Genomic DNA, 23,679 nt, shown 5'->3' on the forward strand with positions numbered 1-23,679 from the left:
ATATATCCCATATTCCTGTAACACTGACCCCCCCCCCCCCCCCCCGGCCTCAACCTTCATTAGACACTGTCCTTCAGCCATCTGTCCCCTTCCCTGCTCCTCCAACTCCTCCCCCCCCCCCCTCCTCCCCACCCACACACACACACACACACACACACACACACACACACACACACACACACAAATCCCAATCTAATCTCTCGACTGCGCCTAGCTGCCCTATCTTGCCCCACCGTGTTCCTATACACTCCCACAAGCATCACTTTACTGGCCCCCAACCCTTACCTGCTATCCCCCCCCCCCCCCCTCCACCGCCACCCACATTGCTCCTCTCGCCAATCGCAGTTGCTTTCAATCTGGCCTCAACAGCAGTCGTGTGTGAGAGATGTGTGTGTGTGTGTGTGTGTGTGTGTGTGTGTGTGTGTGTGTGTGGGCTTCAGAAGATGGTCTTTCAGCTAGAGTGTTTAGTGGTCATCTTCTTGTACCTGTCTGCACTTGACATTTCCACTCAATCTATGCTTTCCATAATATTGTCATTATTCCATCCTGGTTTTTTCCACTGTTTCGTTGCAAAATTCATGCCCCAAAATGGAAATAGCCTTAATACTTACAACAGACTTCTATAACATAAAATTCATCTCAAAATATGCAAAACTGAGACACTACAACACTGTTATCAAACCAGAATATCTTTAGGTGACTGAAATACTAACTTTAACCAGAAACAGAAAAATTAAAAAAATCCATAATGAGAGAGATAAAATATTTTTAGTCTGTCATTTTTCTAAGTTAAAATTATACTAAGAAGGAACATACAAGATTTACAGCAAATAATGAAACTGAAAAGAATACAAACATTTATTTTTCTATATAGAAAAAACACAAGCTAAAATTTTATGGTACATTAAAAGAATGGAACTAACCAGATGAACTAGATACATTTTTGAACACAACTACACAAAATGACACAAACATTGTTGGGCAGAAAATTCATGACTGGATAGTTGGCCTGGTAGAAAAACTCCAGGAGACTAGAGCATCGTGGTCCAACAAATGTAAAAGAACCCACTTTCAAAGGAAATGACAGTAATTGTGCATAATAACAATAACCACTTGTTCATTCTTATTCTCCCATAATGTAAACCACTGATATTGTAATGAGTGATACAAGGCAGGAATGTGGAATCTGTGTTGTCTATTTTGAATATGTATGAAACAAAAGAAAGGAAGTATGTGAAAGAGAGGGGAGGGAGGGAGGGAGGGGGGGGGGGAGAGAGAGAGAGAGAGAGAGAGAGAGAGAGAGAGAGAGAGAGAGAGAGAGAGAGAGAGAGGTTTGACAGGGTGGGGGTGGGGCTCTGAGCAATATTTTTTTTCATCAATCCTATGACAGTTTGTCAGTCTTTGCATTATGAACATTTGGATATTTATCCAAAATTAATGTAATTCATTACCATGGACACTAATTCAAAATTTTGTATTTTATACTCTTCTGTGAAGGGTCAAGATAGTAAGTTAGTAATAGTTTACTTTACAGCATAACCTCACCTCTCATCTTCTTCATCTGATGCAAATGGATCAGTCAGTTGACGCCTTGTCATAAGTACTGGACGCTGAGTATTTGCTACTGGAGATTTGCTCTGTAAACATACAATGATCAAAGAGATATAGAACAGCTACAATTATTTTAACTCATGAACAATGCAAGTCTATAAAACTGAAACAGGAACTAAGGCTCCTAGTAATATTATACAAACGATTTGCTAATTTCTGTTATATAAGGAGCGATCAAAAACTTTCTGTTCACAGGCCTTACAGTCCAGACTCAGTATGCCAATCAGACGCAAAATTACTGAGAGCATTGGGGCAATCATCCTGCTCATGCACCATGTTGAAGATACAGTGTCAGTAAAACTTCGCGTCCTGCTGCATGAAGAAGTCTGCAACTGCCTGTTGCACATCCTAGCCTACAGAAATCATAGACCCTTCAAGGCCCTTTTTAAAGGGCCGAAGGCGTGATAATTGCACAAGGAGAGAGCAGGACTGTAGGGTGGGTGCTCAAGCATCCCCCTCTTGAGTTGGCACAACTTCAGCAATAAGAGAACAGTATGTCATCATGAAGCAGGAGCACCCATTGTCACGTATCATTCCACAATGGTGATTTTAGACAGACATGATGCCCCATACACATTCTTCATTATCAGATGGATGCCCACCATGTTTGTCATTTGGCAACCAAGAAAAGAATAACAGCACAGTAGTTTGGATGCATTTGGTAATAACACCACCACAGTTTATGTTTCCTCATTTACCACATGTGTCAGAAAAACACAAATGCCATGCTAACACCCTGCCTACATGGTTGGTGCTTTCATAACCATTTCAGAGTTGTGCTACATTGCATATATGCTGCAGCAACACCCTCAAATGGAAAGTTTTTGATTGCCCATTATATAAGATGACTGAGGCAAAGTCAGAGAAGTCACATTGCTGCTAGATTCTCCCAAAACACTGTTTTTGCTTTTAATCCCAACAGAATGCATTTCACTGTACAGAAAAGAACTATTTTGTCTGATCATCATCAGCACTATCAGTGGACTCTCATTGCATTTTATAGTTTTCTATAAACTCAAACAAACTGAGTTTAAGAAACAAAGACTGGTGGGGAAAAGAAAAAGGTATATTCTCTGTGTTTTTTCCTATAGCAAGAAGTATAACGAATCAGTATTAAATAATCTAGTTTATACAACTATTACGAAAATGTACAATTATAATTAACAGTTGTAAGCTAGTTCATTACTTATGAATATAAATTGTAGAAATATTGCAATTAAATTCTTCAGACTCTCTCAGGATATGCCGAAATCCCATAACTAATAAAAAAAAAAAAAAAAAAAAAAAAAAAAAAAAAAAAAAAAAAAAAAAAAAGAAGGTGGTGATGGGTGGGGATGGGGAGAGGAGTGAAATATGTTTAGTACTTTTTCAAGAGTACTGGTAAAAACAACAGTGTGAAAGAATGCATAGAGGAAACAATGTAGACATAATTTTCTACATTGTGCACATTGATCAAACTAATTGTAGGATGCATTCCCAGATGTGCCTACTTCAGTAGCAGCAGCACGTAAGGTAAACGAATGAGCAACTGCAGGTATTAGAAACCTCTATGAGGCTCAGCAAGCTCCATATTACACAGTCTGCAGATTACCTGTGTATAGTCTGGAAATTTTTGAAGAAATAAGAAATGAAAGCTGAAGAATTCTATTACAATCAAAATAAATATTTTCATTTAGAGTACACTATTACACATGTGACTCATGTTTTACCACCAGAAGATGATGCCATCCCCAGTCACACTGTTGGATATAACAAATATTTTTCTGTTGTTTTCCCATTTCACCTTCAAGTAAATGTAGAGACTCTATCTCGATACATTCATGGCAGATTTTCTGTCTGTCTGTCAATTTAATAAATTCATTTGCAGCTAAGAATTGATAGCTTCTAACTCAGATAAAACAGATAGTAAAAGAAAATGGTTTAGATTTTCTTCTGGGATTCTTCCCTTCTTTTTTTTGGGTTGATAAGAAATGGAAGCATACTTTCGAAACATCACCAGCAGGTATGGGTAGCCGATCATGCTTTTATAGCCATTGACAATTGCAGCAACAACCTACCTCTGTCATCCTGCAGAAAACGTTCTTGTTTTGTATGAAAAGATGATTTTTGTGAGTTATCTTCCACATCACTCACACAGCAAATAAACCAAGCTGTTATTGTGGCAATGAAAATACGTCACCCACTGAACAGTGAAAAAGCTTGTGCAAGGATGTTTTAGACGTCCTCAGTTTCTGGAAATCCTTATATATTCCTGATGCAACCTGCAGTATTTGTAAGGCCTGTGACAATCTGAAGACAACAATAACAGCTAACTCATGGAAAAAACTGCAACATCATCTACAACAAGCGGCTTTCCATGCTATAGTGGTGATGAGCATGACAATACTGCTACTCAACTTGCCAATCTTGCAAAACAAATTTCTTGTTGGTAAGACGTAAACGATGTCAAAATTTGGTGAGTGGTTCAACAGTGATGCCTTTGAACCAGAATTTGAGGTGCTAAATAATATGGATATTGTGAGCAAAGTTAGTTTGGTACATGAGGACATTAAGGAGCTTATTAACACACAAACTGAGACACTCAAATGCGTTAACCTGTTATTGCAGTAATACATTCAATTAAAAGCACGGTGTGCTTTATTTCCCAGACTGCAAGCATCACACACTCATGGACCCTCTCACATAAGTAAGTAATCAAGTGTCAGAGTGTGCTTCTCAAATGAAGCTACTGCATGAATATTGTTACACTGCTTCATAGATCTCTCCCCCTCTCCAGCCCCCCATGAACCATGGACCTTGCCCTTGGTGGGGAGGTTTGCGCGCCTATGTGACGCAGATCACTGTACCATAGGTGCAACCACAACGGAAGGGTATCTGTTAAGAGGCCAGACAAACGTGTGGTTCCTGAAGGGGGGCAGCACACTTTTCTGTAGTTACAGGGGCAACAGTCTGGATGACTGACTGAACTGGGATTGTAACATCCACTGAAACAGCATTGAGGTGCTGGTACTGCAAACGGCTGAAAGCAAGGGGAAACTATGGCTGGAATTTTTCCAGAGGGCATGCAGCTTTACTGTTAGTCCCCCATTGGGATCTCTGGGTGGGGACTACTCAGGAGGACATCTTACCAGGAGGAACAAAACTGATGTTCTAGAGATTGGAGCATGGAATGTCAGAGCCCTTAATCGGACTGGTATGTTAGAAAATTTTAAAAGGAAAATGGTTAGGCTAAGGTTAGATATAGTGAAGTCCAAAGCCAATAAGAACAGCTGGTCATGTGGATAGAGGGTTGCAAATACAAAATCAAATAGAGGTAATGCAGAAGTAGCTTTTTTTAAAAAAAGTAGGAATGCGGATAAGCTATTATGAACAGCATAGTGAATGCATTATTGTAGCCAAGACGGACACAAAGCCCGTGCCTACCACAGTAGAACACGTTTATATGACAACTAGCTCTGCAGATGAAGAGATTGAAGAAATGTATGGTGAGAAAAAAGAAATTGTTCAAATAGTTAAGGCACACAAAAATTTAATAACCATGGGGGACTGGAATTCAATAGCATGACAAGCAAGAGCAGGAAAAGCAGTAAATGAATATGGACTGGGGGTAAGGAATGAAAGAGGTAGCCGTCTGGTAGAATTTTGTAGAGCACAACTCAATCATCGCTAACACATGTTTTAAGAATCATGAAAAAAGGCTGTCTACGTGGAAGGGACCTGGAGACACCAGAAGGTTTCAAACTGATGATATAATGGTGAGACAGAGATTTAGGAACCAGGTTTTAAATTTTATGACATTTCCACAGGCAGATGTGGCCTCTGACTACAATCTATTGGTTATGGAATGTAGTTTAAAAGTGAAGAAACTGCAAAAAGGTGTGAATTTAAGGAGATGAGACTTGGATAAACTGAAAGAGCCAGAGGTTTTAGAGTGTTTCAGAGATAGCATTAGGGAACAATTGACAAGAATGTGGGAAAGAAATACAATAGATGAAGAATGGGTATCTCTGACAGATGAAATAGTGAAGGCAGCAGAGGATCAAATAGGTAAAAAGATGAGGGCTAGTAGAAATCCTTGGGTAACACAAGAGATATTAAATTTAATTGATGTAAGGAGAAAATATAAAAATGCAGTAAATAATCAGGCAAAAAAGGAATACAAATGTCTACAAAATTAGACTAATATAAAGTGCGAAGCAGCTACGTGGGAATGGCTAGAGGACAAATGTAAGCACGTAGAAGCATATATCACTAGGGGTAAGAAAGATGCTGGCTACAGAAAAATCAGAGAGACCATCGGAGGGAAGAGAATCACCTGTACGCATACCAATAGCTCAGGTGGTAAATCAGTCCTAAGCAAAGAAGGGAAAGCTGAAAAGTGGAAGGAGTATGTAGAAGATCCACACAAGAGCGATGTGCTTGAGGGAAATATTATGGAAATGGAAGAGACATAGATGAAGACAAGATGGGAGATATGCTACAGTGTTAAGAATTTTAAAGAGCACTGAAGGAACAGAAATAGAAACAAGACCCCAGAAGTAGACAACATCCCATTAGAACTACTGGTAGCCTTGGGAGAGCCAGCCATGAGAAATCTCTTTGATCTAGTCAGCAAGATGTATGAGACAAGCAAAATACCCTCACACTTCAAGAAGAATATAATAATTTCAATTCCAAAGAAAGCACGTGATGACAGGTGTAAGAATGACCGAACTATCACTTGAATAAGTCACAGTTTCAAAATACTACCACAAATTCTTCATCGACGAACGAAAAAACTAGTACAAGCCGACCTCTGGGAAGATCAGTTTGGATTCCGTACAAATGTAGGAACATGACCCTACAACTTTTCTTAGAAGCTAGCAAGCCTGCATTTATAGCATTTGTAGACTTACAAAAATCTTTTGGCAATGTTGACTGGAATAATCTCTTTCAAATTCTAAAGGTGGCAGGGGTAAAATATAGGGAGTGAAAGGCTATTTATTATTTGCACAGAAACCAGATGGCAGTTACAAGAGATGAGGGGCACAAGAGGGAAGCAATGGTTGAGAAGGGAGTGAGAGAGTTGTAGCCTATCCCTGATGTTATTCAATCTGTACGTTGAACAAGCAGTATAGGAAACTAAAAAACAATCTGGAATAGGAATTAAAATCCAGGGAGAAGAAATAAAAACTTTGAGGTTTTCCAATGCCATTGTAATTCTGTCAGAGATAGCAAAGAACATGGAAGAGAAGCTGAACGGAATGGACAGTGTCTTGAAAGAAGTATATAAGATGGACATTAACAGAGAAAAACAAGGATAATGTAATGTAGTGGAATTAAATCAAGTGATGCTGAGGAAATCAGATTAGGAAATGAGACAGTTAAGGTAGCAGATGAGTTTGCTATTTGGGCAGCAAAATAACTTTATGGTCGAAGTAGAGAGGATACAAAATGTAGACTGGTGGTGGCAAGGAAAGCACTTCTGAAGAAGAGAAATTTGCCAACATCGACTATAGATTTAAGTATCTGGAAGTCTCTTTTGAAAGTATTTGTATGAAGTGTAGTGAAGTAAGAGGTGTAGCGATGTAAGAGGTGTAGTGATGTAAGAGGTGTAGTGATGTAAGAGGTGTAGTGGTTGTTTGGATGTTTAAGGGGGACTAAACAGCTAAGGTCATCAGTCCCCCAAGTGATGTATGGACATGAAACATAGACAATAAACAGTTTAAACAAGGAGAGAACAGAAGCTTTTGAAATGTCGTGCTACAGAAGAATGCTAAAGGTTAGATGGGTAGATCACGTAACTAATGAGGAGGTGCTGAGTAGTATTGGGCAGAAGAGGAATTTGTGGCCCAACCTGACTAGAAGAACGGACTGATTGGTAGGACATATTCTGAGGCATCAAGGGATCACCAATTTAGTACTGCAGGGAAGCATGGAGGGTAAAAATCACAGAGGGACACCAAGAGAGAAATACGCTATGCAGATTCAAAAGGATGTAGGTTGCAGTAGTTACTCAGAGATGATGAGGCTTGCACAGGATAGAGTAGCATGGAGAGCTGCATCAAACCAGTCTCAGGACTGAAGACTACAGCATCACCACCACTTCACATTACATCTTCTAGCTTTACTTTCTGCACCAAGCTGAGAAAATAGAGATACAAACTTTCTCTACTGTAGGTAGGCTGGTAACACCACTTCCTTCATAACACAAAATACTGAATATAAGAATGGTACAGAGGGAATTGCAGCACAGGGTAAATACTTGAGTATACAGAATCACATTGACTTTGATATCAAAAACTAAGAATTCATTCAAAGCACAAGAAAAATGAATAAACATCGCTTCATATTCAAAATCCATGGTAATTACTCAAACTAGTATAGAAGAGAGAACTTCAGCTTCTGCCTTGAGTTAATGTTGACTTTATTTGCAATCACACACACAATGGTGTTTTTTCACCCTGTAGCTTCTGCACAAGCCACTTTGACATTTACATGATGCACATGTTTTTTTTTTTTAACATGATTCACTGCATTTGATATTAACAACAAAGCTGTGAGGCTGTATCTGATAACAGAATCAGGCGCAGGACTCAATTTGAAGACAGAACCACTCTCCCCCCTTCAAACTAGGTGAAGCAAATCAAATTATATGAAAACTGAGAATGAATGAATGTTTTCGAACAGAGTTAATCATTATCTGAGATTTGAGATAGAGTGTCCACATTAATATAATAGACTGACATGTTGCTCTTTGGAAGGGGGGGGGGGGGGAGGTGGATGATGATAAATGTGCCTTATACCACAAGTGGTGATTTGAATAAGCTACCTTTTCAAGAAATAAAATGCAATGGGGAAGCATGTTCCTTGTGAACAAACCTAGGATAATAAAGGTGGATACCTGATAAACCAGGATAAGTAAGAGCCAATCTACTCAAAAGGAATTATGTAAAGAGCTAAATGAAGCTAACTAAAAGGCACTTGATACCTTAGTAAAGTAAGAGAAAAGGTTTTAACTCTACTGCCTGAATTGATGAAATTAAAAAATATAGCAGACAGATCTGGTCTCAGAGAACACAAGAGAAAATAAGTTAACATATATGTATATTTATAAGGGAATAGCAAAATAATAAGGCAAACCTTAAAAGTGGTCCACGACATCATCTGTTTCAATGGGTGGCTATGAGGTATAGCATGCCAATTTCAGTAATGTCATGTTCGACCACTACACTCTTGACACAATACAAGAGGTTTGTGTGACCCAATCATACCACTTCTGTGGCTATTAAGTTTTTCTTTCTGCAAAAACAACTAAGGTCATAAGTGCCCATGCCATAACCTTAGATATATATATATATATATATATATATATATATATATATAAAAAAAAAAAAAAAAAAAAAAAAAAAAAACTTAAAAGTGACTATATGCTAAGTCTAATCAACAGAAAGAATGTGAGCTAAGAAAAAGGACTTCCTTGTGGAGAAAGGTGCCCAAAATATGCAATGGAAACAGCAGGTCTCCCAAACCATAGATTCGCCATATTTCTATGACGGATAAAAAGTAAAATGCAGTCAGAAGCCCACGCCTATTTCACTAAAACAGCCAATAACTCAGATGGCAAACATACGATAGAATGTAAGTGGTTAAGAAAAGGGCATCAGGTCAGGAAATGGCAAAACATATAAAGTTGACAACAATTAACACTAAGCGGTGGGGGAATCACCACGTAACAGATGGCGATGGCTAAAACGACAGTGCCCAATATGTAACCTAGCTAAAATAATCTCCTTGTGGCGAGAGGGTCAAGATGAGGTCAGCCAAGCCGTTGGGATAGCTTCAATTCCCCAGAGCTTGTTCCCATGAATAGAAGACCAGTGGTGAAACCAAACTGACCCCACCTGCCAACAGACGGCAACACATCCAAAGGGATGGAAGAGCTAGCAGACCGAGGTAGATGCACTTCAGCCATCAGACCAACATGAACCCCCATGGACGTCACAGTGGCTTCCTCAACAGTAAGTGGAAGCTTGAACATGCTGCACTAAGGAATCGGCTGTTTACCGAACACACAGGCTCTGAAGGGCACTGTGAGAATTGGAACGTATGACAATTACAAAGCCTGTATTGCCAGATGTACTGGGTGGCCTGTTGAGCAGTGTTCTGGAAGCTGATACCGAAAATGGTAGGTGCCAATGAAGAGTGCACACCTAACCCCCTCTTAGAACCATTAGTGTACACATCTGATCAGTGTACATGAAGTTGTGTGCAAAGGTCGAGAAACTTAATGCGATAGACCAAATCTAGAGTACTTTCCTGAGGAAGTGAATGAAGTCCAAGATGAACACGGGCTGTCACACGTAACTAAAGTGGTGAAGGGTTCACATCTATCAGGAACATGGCAGGTTGCATGATGTTAAGCTGCTGGTGTAGGATCCAAAGCAAACTCTGGGAGGTAACAGACAATGGACCCGCCCCATACTGGTTGCCAAGGGAGTCGTCAACAAAGAAAGCACAGCATGGGTGGCCAAGCATGGTAGACAAGTGGTTATCTGCTGAGCCGAACATCATGCCAGTGTGACATTTGTAGTTCGGCAGCTTCTGCATAAAGGCTCTCAACCGGGCTGTATAAAAGGCACTAGTCACCAAATGGATTCCACAATGGTGGATTGTATTAAGATGGTTTAAGATGGACGAACATGCAGATGACTAAACAAAACACCCATAGCCTAGTTTCAAATGGACAAGGGGTTGGTATACATTGAGGAGGGTGTCTGATCCTCTCCCCAGGAAGTACCACTTAGGACATGTAGGAATCGAGAGACTGGGTACAGTGTGTGGTCAGGTAAGACACATGGGAGGTCCAAGAAAGTTTTCTATAAAGCAAGAGCCCCTGGAATTTTGTAGTTTCTGCCAACAGAAGAGCAACAGGCCCAAGATGTAAAGAAGTTGGAAGAAGCTCTTTGTGCTGTCAGAAATTCATACAAATGGTTTTGTCAGTGGAAAAGCAAAAGTCTGGACGATCAAGACATTGCTGAAGACACCACTCTAGAAGACAAGTCTGCGGAGAACAGCAATAGATCGCAAAGTTGTCAACAAAAAGAGAGTTGGAGATCCCTGGTGGGAGACATGCTGTAATAGAGTTAATGGACATAGCATGGGGACATCACTCATGATGGAGCTTTGAAACACCCCATTGTCCTGGTTGATGAACTCCGACTAGGGCGAACTCACACATATAATGAAAATGTGATCTTTTAAAAATTCCTGAAGGAAACGGGGTAGGTGGCCTCGGAACCCCATGTGTATAGAGTAAAGAGGGTACCAGCCCTCCAGCAGGTGTCGTAGGCTTTCTCCAAATCAAAAAACATGGTCACAGTGTGGTATTTACCCAGAAAACTACTCATGATATGGGTTGGCAAAGTCACGAGATGGTCAACCTGCAGAACGGTGTGCTCAAAATCCGTACTGTGCAGTGGGTAGCAGATTGTGAGACTCAAGCCACCAATCCACCCAGCTTGAATCCATCCCATTGCAAACACAGCTAGTGGGAGAAATGGGGCAGTAGCTGGAAGGAAAGTGATTGTCCTCATCAGGCGGAGGTATGGGTATGACAGTGGCTTCACACCAGCGTCTGGGAAATCTGCGATCTGCCCAGAAAAATGTGGTTGTACATGTGGAGGAGAAATTGCTTGCCCACAGGATAAAGTGCTGCACCATCTGAATGTTAACACTGTCCAGCCCTGACCAAAATATCAGAATGAAATAAGAGCAAGATCTAGATCCCTCATAGTAAAGGCAGCTTTGTAGCATTCATGAATCTGAGAGGAGAAAGGTATCACCCAAGTTTCCTCCACTCATTTCTGAAGGAGGAAGGCATGATGGTAGATAGTGGAGCTCAAAATCTCAACAAAATAGGAGCCGAAGGTGTTGCAGTTAGCTGAAGGGTCCACAATGACATCACCTGTTACAGTCAGACTGGAAATCTGGGAATCGACCTTGGTCCCAGAGAGCTGACAGAGATTGACCAACACGACAGGAGAGGAAGTGAGTTGTTGAAAGAACAGGTAAATGAAATCGAGCTAGCTTTTTTGCTATCACAAAGAATGCAAAAACACTGAGCACGTAATTGTCTATAATGGTACAGTTCACCATTGTAGGATGGCAGTTAAAAAACTCTGATGTCTCTGTGACAGAATTGTGTCACAGCACAGAACACCTCAGTCCACCAGGTGACTGGGACACTGTGCAGGTAAAATGAAGTAGGAGGTATGGAATGTTTTGCAGTGGAAAGAATGACGACCATGAGGTACTCTACCTGGTCATCACAACTGTGAAAATGTTGTTCATGAAAGGTCAGCAGAGAGGATACAGCCTCCAGTCATCCTCAGAAAGCTGCCAATTGGGTTTATACATAGATGGGGTAGGAGTCAGCAAATGTATAGCACATGGGAAATGGTCTCTTGAGTAAATGTCAGAGAATGGACTACTCGAGTTGACCAACAAGCTGGGCAGCACAGAATGAGAGGCCCAAATGTGAATAGCAATGCATGGAGTCTGAAAGGACCATGGGTGCTCCAGGGTTAAGACAAATGAGGCCGAGTTGATTGAGAAGGTCAACCAACAGGGCACTTCTCAGACAGGTTCTGGAAGAGTCCCAAAGTGGGATGTGTGCATTAAAGCCACTAAGCAGCAAAAAAGGGGTGACAGTTGACCAGCAAGCTGGAGAAAGTCTGCTCTGTTGACATCGAATTAAGGATGGAGTAGATGTTGCAAAGAGAAAAGATGAAGCAAGGAAGGATAATGTGGACTGCAACAGATTACAGCTAAGTGGTCAGTGAGATGGCTTGGCTATGAATGTCATCCCAGATGAGCAGCATTACTCACCCACAAGATGGAATGCTGTCCTCGAGGAAAAGTTCAAAGCGGACCGGAAGGAAGTGCGAGAGGTCAAAGCAGTTATTAGGACATAATGTTGTTTCTTGGAGGCAGAGAACAAGTGCACACTGGAATTCTAAGAGCAGTGTCATTCCTCCTTGTGAGACCTAATGCCATGAACATTCAATTGGAGAAGAGGCATAATGGGGAATGGGACGCAGGGAACAAATGAAGAGTAATCACCTCGGCAGCTGCCGAGTGCCAGGCTTTCAAAACTCATTGCTTCAGGGCATTGAGGCTATGAGACCTACAGAGGCGTTGGCATTCTCACTGGGTTGGCCTGCTGATTCCAGTGCAGAAAAAAAGGTAGGCAGTGCACATCAACATAATGGAGGTCAGTTGGGTGGGGGTACCACATGAAGACATTGTTTAATAGCATCTGCAAGTCAAGAAAGGAGATGACCATTTGCTTGTGTTTGATTTCTTGGAGTCTTTGCAATTGGCAGATGAATACTCAGATGTTTTTTGGCTAGTGGAATGTAGTAAGTTTTCATGGGAGTATTATGTGTGTCTTTCCTGGCTCATCAGTTGTGTAGCAGGCAATTTCACCATCAGAAGTGAGGATTTGATGGCTTGTTGCACAGTTGGAGGAGAACAGGAATGGGATGCTACAATTATACTGGGCAATTTTACAATTGCAGTGCTGAACTGGAGGTCACAAGTTTGCGTGGCCATGGCCATGTCTTTTGTGGAGTGAGATGTAAAAAGAACGGTGCTGTAAGTGCCGGATGGTGAGATGCAGAGCTTTCGACAAGCCATCAAATTGCAAGCAACAGGGTAAGGTACTTTTTCCTTCACCCAGATCTCCTTGATGACCTGCTCCTCTAGATACATGTGACATTCATGAGATAAGATGGCACGGTTGCCTTTACAAATGATACAGAGGGGAGGTCACCCTTGTGAGCATCCTTACAATAAGTAACAAATTCGGCCATGTTTTTACAGGACAGGCGAGTGTGGTTGTAATGTTGATGCTGGTAGCAATGCACTGGGTAAGGAACGGATGGTCAGACTGTGATGACTTCATAGCCTGCTTTTATCTTCAACGGAAACACTATTCAATCGAACATATGGAAAAAAGTGTGTGTAGGCATTAAGGTTGCAACAACCTTTTTCATTACCCGATGGACAGCAGTGACACCCTGATCAAAGCAGTAAGTTTGGATTACTCCTTCAGTCAGACCATCATGCAGCTGAATGTAAATACCATAACACAAAGAATTCAGCATTTGATGGGCCTCAACACGATCAGAATAGCCGTGGAGCAGCAAAACTGTAAGCACTTGTTGGGCTTAAAAATCACAATTGGTGTCCAGAAGCAAAGTCCATTGCATAAACGAAAGCAGGACTTCACAGGGCCTATAATAGCATCAACACCTTTCTGAACAATGAATGGATTAACTGTAGCAAAGGACTCACCATCTTTGGTATGTGATGCCATGAGGAACCAAGGTGCAGCTGGGAGAGTCTTGGAACCTTTAGCCTCGTTCTGTCCACTTTTAGTAGACGTAGACTGAGATGGTGATAAGCTCACTAAGAAAAAAATCCCCCTATGATTTCCAACATCTCTGATGGCAGGCTCCTTCCAACTGGGGGTCCCCAAGATGGGAGTTGTTCACCCGCCTTACATGATTGTCCATACCTCAGGTCACACCTCCCGAACTCCTGACTGGGACAAACTGGCAATTTTGGAAGGTCACAGCTCAGGCAACCACCCCTCCCTGGGCCTGACCTGTAACAGGCGGTACGTACAACCCCTATCTGTCAAGCTGGGTCTTGGAACAACACAGTACTCAGTCACCTGTTACAAATCAAACACATGGACTGGCCTTAAGGAGCACACTGGGAGGAAGAAGAAACAACGAGGAACCTCAGACACCCAATCAGAGGAAGGGTAGGATATGCAGAGTGAATACAGAAAGAAAAAACAGATGTGAGACTGTTCTGATGGCAGGCTACTAAAACTTCAGAACACATTCCCAAAAATATCCCAGACATGTTCCTCAAGGGAGGGGAAAAATTATAGCAGGAGGAAAGACATGCAGCACAGAAAGGGAAAAGGTGTTGCAAAGGCTGTGGTTCCATGGTACCCAAGCATGAACTCACCAAACAATGGTGAGGCCCCTGGGATGGGGTATTAAGTTGGGGAACTTTCCACTGTGCACAGTTTCGTCTGAAAGGTGCACCAGTAGACATAAAGAGAAGCAACAATACTTTACTAGCCTCAGAGTAAAGAACATTGTAAGGACAAAAATCTGCAGAAGAAAACTGAATGGTGGTTGTATTAGTTACGAGACAGAACTGAGCATGTGAATGATCTGCCAATCTATGTACAAAATATTAAGGAACTATCATTTTTAAATATAACACTTATTGCAGGAAACTTTGAGTTCCTTGGTAGTTTTGAGAGATGATAAAGTTCTCTTTCCAGCACAGCAACTACACAAGAGGATATGAGGTCCATCCCATACTGCTGGAGCATGGTTATCAGGTACTGATTAGCAGGCCCCGATCCACAGCAAAGTACACATAAAAAAAGCTGTGCATCACCTCGATTACGAGAGTTCTGGAACTGTACAGAAAATTGGAATAGATATCAACATAAATATCATTTCCGCCCTTTTTATTGCTCATGAAAACCACACATTGCATGTTATACCACTATACAGTGGGATCATCAGAGATGATGGTCCAGACTGCTGTACACACTGATACCTCAATACCCAGTAACACATCCTCTTGCACTGATGCAGGCCTGTATTCGTCATGGCATACTAGCCACAAGTTCAAGTCACTTTTGGTCCAGATTGTCTCACTCCTCAACGGCGATTCGGCATAGATCCCTCAGTGTGGCTGGTGGGTCACGTCGTCCATAAACAGCCCTTCTCAATCTAGCCCAGGCATGTTCGATAAGGTTCATAACTTGAGAACACGCTGGTCACTCTAGTAGAGCGATGTCGTTATCCTAAAGGAAGTCATTCACAAGAAGGGTACGATGGGGGCGCAAATTGTTATCCATGAAGATGAATGCCTTGCCAATATGCTACTGATATGGTTGCACTATCGGTCGGAGGATGGCATGACATATCATACAGCCATTTCGTTGCATTCCATGGTCACCAGTGGCATATGTCGGCCCCACATAATGCCACTACAAAACAGCAGGGAACCTCCACCTTGCTGCACTTGCTGGACAGTGTGTCTAAGGCATTCAGCCCGACCAGGTTGCCTCCAAACATGTTTCCGATGATTGTGTGGTTGAAGGCATATGTGATACTCATCGGTGAACAGAATGTGATGCCAATCTTAAGCGGTCTATTTAGCATGTTGTTGGGCCATCTGTACTGAGCTGCACTTGTCGTGGTTGCAAAGATGGACCTCGCCACAGACATCAGGAGTGAAGTGCATCATGCAGCCTATTGCGCACAGTTTGAGTTTTAACACGCTGTCCTGTGGCTGCACGGAAAGCATTATTCAATATGGTGGCACGGGTGCAGTCAGGGTTCCTCCGAGCCATAATCCGTAGGTAGTGGTCATCCACTGCAGTAGTAGCCTTTGAGCAGCCTGAGTAAGGCACGTCATCAACAGTTCCTCTCTCTCTCTGTAAGTCTTCCATGTCCGATCATCATCACTTTGGTTCACACCGAGACACCTGGACACTTCCCTTGTTGAGAGCCCTTCCTGGCACAAAGTAACAAAGCATACTGCAGTATTGAACGTCTAGGCATGGTTGAACTACAGATAACACAAGCCGTGTACTTCCATCCTGATGGAATGACTGGAACTGATAGGCTGTCTGACTCCCTCCGTCTCTAATAGGTGCTGCTCATGCATGGTTGTTTATGTCTTTGGGCAAGTTTAGTGACATCTCTGAACCGACAAAGGGACTGTGTCTGTGATACAATATCCACAGTCAACATCTATCTTCAGGAGTTCTGGGAATCGGGATGACGCAAAATTTTTCTTTGATATGTGTATATAAGGCAACCGGAATATATTATAAGACACATGACTGACAATTCAAGAAACTGTAATATATAATGTAGGGGTTGGTAAGAAAACGAACCCTATTCATAAGCAAGCAGAAACTTATCACACATAAGACACCTATAACCCATTATTTATTAATATTCTTTTCATCAGCCACTGAAACAAACCTGTCATGGCTGATAAGACAGTGAAGTCTGCTAGGATGCTGAGACAAGGGAGCCACAATGTAAATTACATTTACAGGTACACACTTTAATTGTGTGAAACTAACTTATGATAATATACCTTTTCTCTGTTAAATTTGTCCTTGGTAGGGGACAAAACTTTTCCAATTATACTCTTTGAACTGGCAAGAATTTTGTCTTTGACATCTTTTACCGATGTTGGAGACTTTTCTGGATTGTCCCCAGAGTCACCAGACACAAGTGGTAACCGGAGCCTAAGTAAAGAGTTCTGCCGAGCTGTCTTTGGGGAAAGAACTGCACTTTTGTTTCCTTCACTGTCACCTGTTCCTTCCGAATCAATTGAAGCAGACCTGAAACACACACATACTCAAAAGTTACACATAAATAATAATTCAACTTGTTGGCCATCTGGGCCAAACTAGAGATAAAACTTCACACTGTGACGGATCACATTTGCACAGCCATTTAGCATATAACTACCATCAGTAACAGATCATCCACAACTCAATCACTGTAAAATAGCATTTACCAACAGAAAAGCACATATTTCAAGAGGAGATATGTATAGAAATTAGGACTTGCAGCCTGTTACAATTTTATACACTGAACACCCAAAGCTCCAATAGTAAGGTTTCCATCAAATATAGAGAGCAGTAGTTGTTCCATCATCCATACTTCCTTAATCAGACAGTACTGTTAGGCTACAAGTCTGAATCAATGTGAATTTATTAATTTGCTTATGTCAATTGTTACAGCCATTACTGATCGAGGACCTGGATATCTGTTGACAAAAAATAAAGCAATGAGCTGGATATTACATGAATATTGCAGAATGGACATACAAAGAAGAATTTAGTAGGAAGTGCCAACACACATTCATGCCATGGCGGCACCAAGTGGAAAATTGGAAATTTGCATCATCGAGCTGAAAGCATTAAGTTATGCATGACTAAAGAGTAAACAAAAATTATAGGAGTAATCAATGTCATTAAACAGTAGATACAAGACTCTTGATTAGCATGTGTAACTGAGTCGTACCAAACAATGAGCTCCAAGGAGATTTTGTACTTAGATGTCTACTGCTACTTGAAAACATAATCAAAATGTACAGCTGCAATATCATAGTTCTTATAGTAAAGGTGCCCATTGCAGTGTGTCAGAGAACACGCTAGATGAATTACTAATGAAAGTTTATACCATATATTATATAAATAGTGAGTTTAGTGTGGTGTGCACATTGTTCCATGTTAACACACAGTCACTTATGAAGAATGGCAAGCCATCACATTCCCTCTACTTATTTCCAATTCTGGCCAGGTACATACAGAAAGTATGTCGTGTAAATACATTAAACCACAGAATGTTCACATGCTTTATTCAACTATACCTTTCATACATTGTGAACCATCATGAAGTTTTATAAATTATGTAATGCAGTATTCCATCATCTACCTGGTGTTCATCCTGGATAGTATTTGTATTCTTTCTTCTTCTGATATTTTGGCTGATAACTTTACAGTAATCTTTAAGGTGAGTCACTGGCATGTTATCGGGCAGAATGTGAGGAATAAATAATACTATTATGGATCTGCACCAGAAAGATGATGGATTATTGTACCTGCTAGCAAAACATCAAGAAACATATGTAATACTTTTCAATAATGTCACTTCCTCTTTATTTTCTTTTGACACACTACTGAACACTTGCATTTTTTAAAATATTTGTATGTATCAAACCGTCTAATGCAACCTGAAAAACATAATCTGACTCCCCCCACCAATTCCCACCACCATTTCTCTCTAAGAGTTTGCAGAATGATTAAAATGGCATTAATTATGCTGGCTACATTGATTCATAAACTCTAGGTGACGGACCATGCTCTAGCATTTTCCTTTGCAGGCCTACGACAATATTAAATACCAATATCAGTGAATGGTACTAAATTACTTTTGGTTACAGACACATTTCCTCTAGATATACTTTGATCTTCGTGTGACATGGCTTCTGAGTCAAAGATGTTGATATGTTTAATTTATTTTGAACCATTCATTCTTCATATGTGGCCATAAAATCAAACACTGTGTTTGCACAATGGGTCCTCATTTTTTTCTATTATTGAACATGTTTCTTGTATAGATTTTTTATGTAGATCCTATTTTAATAATTCGAATCAATAGACTGTGTTAGACATTTCTCTCCTTTTGTCCTGAATGGAATAATAAAATGCGAATGGGAAACAAGCAGGGTTACAATCTCTGTCCAAATATCCAGATATAGGTTTCCCATGGATTGTTTAATGCTAGGATGATTTCTTTGAAATGGACACATGAATTTCCTATCCTTGTGCTGCGAGGCATTGTGAATTCCTTTTCTGGATACTGACCTGTCATAGTTTTATTACTTGAGACATGAAGAGGAAAATGAACATGGATGATACTAAAGAGTAGTTGGGTACAGGAGTTACTGTCATCCTAATGCTTACTGAGGCAGTAACAAGGGAAGGGATTGGACAAGGTGGTTCTGTGATTCAACAGGCATTGTTTCAAATCATGCTCTATTATCACTGGAGACTTCATTGTGAGTATGCCCGTACAGTTGCTCATTTACACTAAGTGCAAACTTGATGCTAAGTGCTACCTGTTGCTAATTATGGAGGTAAAAATGAGAGAGAGCAAGTGCCACTATTACTCAAAAACAGAAAACAGATTCTGAAGACTAGGGCAGATTACACACGCATCTCTTTTTTTCTTTCTTTATTCTTTTTTACAAATCAAGCACTGTGTGTGTCAAAAATGTAATTTGATCAGTTATGAAGTCAGCACAAAATATTTAAAAATGCTACTAATTGAGACAGAGGAGGAACAAAGTGTCAAAACACACATACTGGAACAAGGATGCCATAAACATTAATTCCATGATGTGTTCAATTGCTAACTACAGTATTTTTAATATTATTATCAACTGCATAGGAACACCTTAGATTACAATCAGGCAAGGGATCAAGTTGGCTATAGACATAGATACACCACAATGAACCACTTGCAATTAAGTTAAAGAAGGGAATTACTTTTTATCTGAAATACATAGATTTTGGGAAAGTTTTTGGCTGAGTTTTATCAAAACAGGCCTTGAAAAACAACACACTGTAATCAGTCTAAATATGTACACTGAAGAATATGCACATCATTGCTACATCACCAATTACACTTCATTAAACAATAATTCAGAATTCAAAGGCAAAATTCTGTATCACTAAATCAATTATCAGCAGCTGCAGAGTACATTCTCCTATCCTTAATGTGGGAAAACGAAAATACATGTCAATAGAACATACCTGAACCTCTTTCATTTTGTGGAAGATACTTTTTACTGTAAGTGCAGATAGCCATCAATAACAATCAGTATGCAGCACCAGTTTTGAATTCACTTGTGAAACATATTTTTCAAGGAAGTAAATATTTAAGCAAGCACGGTTTCCTTAAAAATTATCATTTCTTAAAGTATCCAACAGCTGGCAAGATTCTAAAACAATAATTTCTACAAAAAAGGTGATAGTACATTGAAATACTTAAGCTACATGTACAACATTGTTCAATGAGTCAAATTTAATTTTTGAATGTAACAGTTTCTTCATATATCTAAAATATCACAATGATTATTCATTTCACAGTGTAGTGTACTATATTTGTCTATGAAATCTACAACCATTCATTGTAAAGGCATAATATCCTAAAGCAACAGATCACAAAAGAGGAAGGTCTATCGATATTATATTACAACTAGCAAAACCTTGATTGGGAATTTATGTCACTTGAAATGAATTGGTAAATTGGTTGAGATCTATGGTATTAAATATTTAATATACACTGATCCGCTAGAACATTACGACTACTGACCTACTATCGATACAAAACCATCCAGGCGACAGCAGTGTCACTTGGCGAGGAGTGACTGCTAGACACACACAGGCTGCATGTAGTATCAGTGAGCATGCTGCCCTTGAGTAGCATGGGGAAGGCGTGCAATCTGTCTGAGTCTGATCAAGGACAGACCGTGAGGACCTGGAGGCTCGGCAAAATCGTTTCAGAAACAGCACAGCTTTTTGGGTTTTCCAGGAGTGCTCTGGTGAGCGTCTTCAACACATGGCGAAACCAAAGTGAAAACACGTCCAGACATTGCGGGGTTAGGCAGCCACCCCTCATTACAGAGTCGAACGTCGTAGGCTGGGCAGACTGGTGAAATGGGACCGATGGCAAACTGTGGTGGAACTAACATCAGATTTTAATGCTGGGCACAGTACAAGTGTGTCTGAACACCCAATGTACCAAACACTACTAACGATGGGCGTCCCCCGACAACCCATGCATGTGCCAATGTTAACACTATGACTAAGACTAAAATGGGCACATGGCCATCAGTACAGGAGGTTGGCACAGTGGCACAGCACTGCATGGTCTAATGAATCCCGGTATCTTGGGGAGGGAGGGGGGGGGGGGGGGGGGGGGACGAATCTGTTGTCTTCCAGGCGAACAGCTCCTCGACACCTATACTGCAGGATGAAGACAAGCTGGTGGTGACTAATTATGCTCTGGGGAACATTCACATGGGAATCCATGGGTCCAGTATAGCTCTTGCAAGGCATCATGACGACCAAGGAGTGTCGTACACTGGTTGCAGACCACATACACCCCTTCACGAAACATGTTTCCAGATATCAGTTGCATTTTTCAGCAACATAATGCACCATACCACAAGACGTGGAGTCTGCTGGACTGGTTTGAGGAACACAGTGGTGAGTTCAAACTTAGGGCTGCTCAGATTGTCTTCTAAATCGTTAATTGGAACAGAAACAGAGGAATGCCTATAACACTTCCTTGCAAATGCCAGATATTACTTCTGTTTGACTATGATTTTACAATGATTACTACATACAATGATGTTCCTAACAGGAAATCATGAATGCAGTCGCACAACTAAGACTGTACCCCACAGGTGCACAATTTAATTAATGTTGCTTGTGAGAAACGTCCCGTTTTTTGCCGTCACTTGACATTTTCAGTTGGAAATCACACTAAAACATTTACAGACACACATGCACACAGCTGTACTGCTACAAGAAAGTAACATCGACATCTGAATGAGTAATTTGATCACTCAGTGAATGAAACTGTATTGTCACAAAATATGGCAACAGTGCAGCATGTGGGAGAGAGATTCTCACAGTCTAATTTGTAATTTATGTCTAGCCACTTGGACCGAGAATGAATCTTACTGGCTGTTAGCAGTTAATAGTGGGGGATGCACAGGATGGCTGAAAATAGGGCCGCCTTCTAAAGTGATGTGAACTATAATTTTATATAACAACAAAAATAATCAATTATTGATAATATAATGTAAATGGAGAGAGGAAAAAAATCTGATCACCCAGCTGCGGCAGGGGAACACACACACACACACACACACACACACACACACACACACACACACACACACACACACACACACACACAAGTATTTTAACTTTCACAAGCTTTTGGATCCAGTGGCTCCTCCTACTGGCAGAAGAGTTGAAGCGGAAGGAAGAGGGGTGAAGGAAAAGGACTTGAGGGGTTTAGGGAAAGGAGTACAGTTTAGAATCCACTCAGAACCCCAAGTCAGGGCAGACTTACCAGACTGGATGAGAAGGAATGACCATTGTGGCCTGCACAGGATGAGGTTTGAAAACCTGAGAGCTTAAAGGTGGGGTCATGTCATGTAGTACAGGGTTCTCTGCAACAGGATATTGTGTTGCCTGTACACACCCTCTGCCTATGCCCACTCATCCTGATTGATAACTAGGTGGTAGTAATGCGACATGGAAGGCTGAACAGGTTTTATATAACAGCTGGCATATGACATGTCATTTCACGGGCGGCTCTCCCTTTGACAGCATATGTTTTGCCAGTTACTGTACTGGAATATGTGGTGGTACGAAGGTGCATAAGGCATGTCTTGCACCAGGGGCTGTCACAGGGGTAGGAGCCATGGGCTAGGGAGTGGGTGCAGAAGGCACATAGGGTCTGACAAAGATATTGCGGAGACTGGAAGGGCGACGAAAAGCTATTCTAGGTGTGGTGGGCAAAATCTCAGACAGGATGGATCTCATTTCAGGGCATGATTTTAGAAAGTCATGGCCCTGTTGAAGAAGCTGATTGATACACTGAAGACCAGGATAATACTGGGTGACAAGTGGTGTGTTCCAATGTTGTTTTTTGGAGGGATCAGCAGTACCCTGATTAGATGTGATGGCCTGGGAAATCTGTTTTTGAACTAGGCTGTTGAGACTATTAAGTCACTGAAGGCTGAAGTGAGAGTGGCGGTGCATTGCTCTAAAGAGTCTGCATCCAGACAAATACATTTACCTAGAATGCCAAGGCTGTATGGGAGGGAATATTTGACTTGCTAAGGACGGCAACTGTCAAGATGCAAGTACTGTCAAACATTCCCTCTCATACAGCCTTGGCATTCGCGGTGAACGTATTTGTTCAGATGCAAACACTTAAGGGCAATACACCACCTCACTCACTCCAGCCTTCACCAGAAATAGTAATCCCAACAGCCTAGATCAAATGGAGATTTCTTGGACCATCACATCCAATCCTGGTACTGCTGATCCCTCCAAAAAACAACTTATGAGCACACCACTTGTCACCCAGTACTATCCTGACATTGAATATATCAATCAGCTACGTAAACAAGGCCATTACTTCTTGTTGTCATCACAATATACAGCCAGAGGAAGATAACCATATAAACATTGCTTCCACCAAGTAGGCTCACGGACAGTGAGACTGCGAAGATACACTCTAATAACTGCCACCTCCATCCAATTCTTCTCCTGGTGAACTCACTTGCAAAAAATAGTATGGCACTCCTCCTCTCCCCCAGGAGATAAAACACACTGTTATCGAGTATGAAGACTTCCACCTCCTC

At 41.1% G+C, this 23,679-nt stretch overlaps 1 protein-coding gene across 3 annotated transcripts in view; it reads right to left on the minus strand.

The window, feature by feature from the left end:
* LOC126272059 (EH domain-binding protein 1) overlaps window positions 1-23,679 on the minus strand; it is a 197,302-nt gene that overhangs the window by 68,881 nt on the left and 104,742 nt on the right. For all 3 annotated transcript variants that reach the window (XM_049974582.1, XM_049974581.1, XM_049974583.1), the window contains exons 11-12: window positions 16,807-17,056; window positions 1,546-1,637 (exon numbers count right to left, since the gene is read on the minus strand). In XM_049974582.1, coding sequence (XP_049830539.1) covers window positions 1,546-1,637; window positions 16,807-17,056 — 342 coding nt within the window. The remainder of the gene's footprint in view (window positions 1-1,545; window positions 1,638-16,806; window positions 17,057-23,679) is intronic.

The sequence above is a fragment of the Schistocerca gregaria genome, chromosome 5 (assembly GCF_023897955.1).
Source record: "Schistocerca gregaria isolate iqSchGreg1 chromosome 5, iqSchGreg1.2, whole genome shotgun sequence".
NCBI classification, from domain to species: domain Eukaryota; kingdom Metazoa; phylum Arthropoda; class Insecta; order Orthoptera; family Acrididae; genus Schistocerca; species Schistocerca gregaria.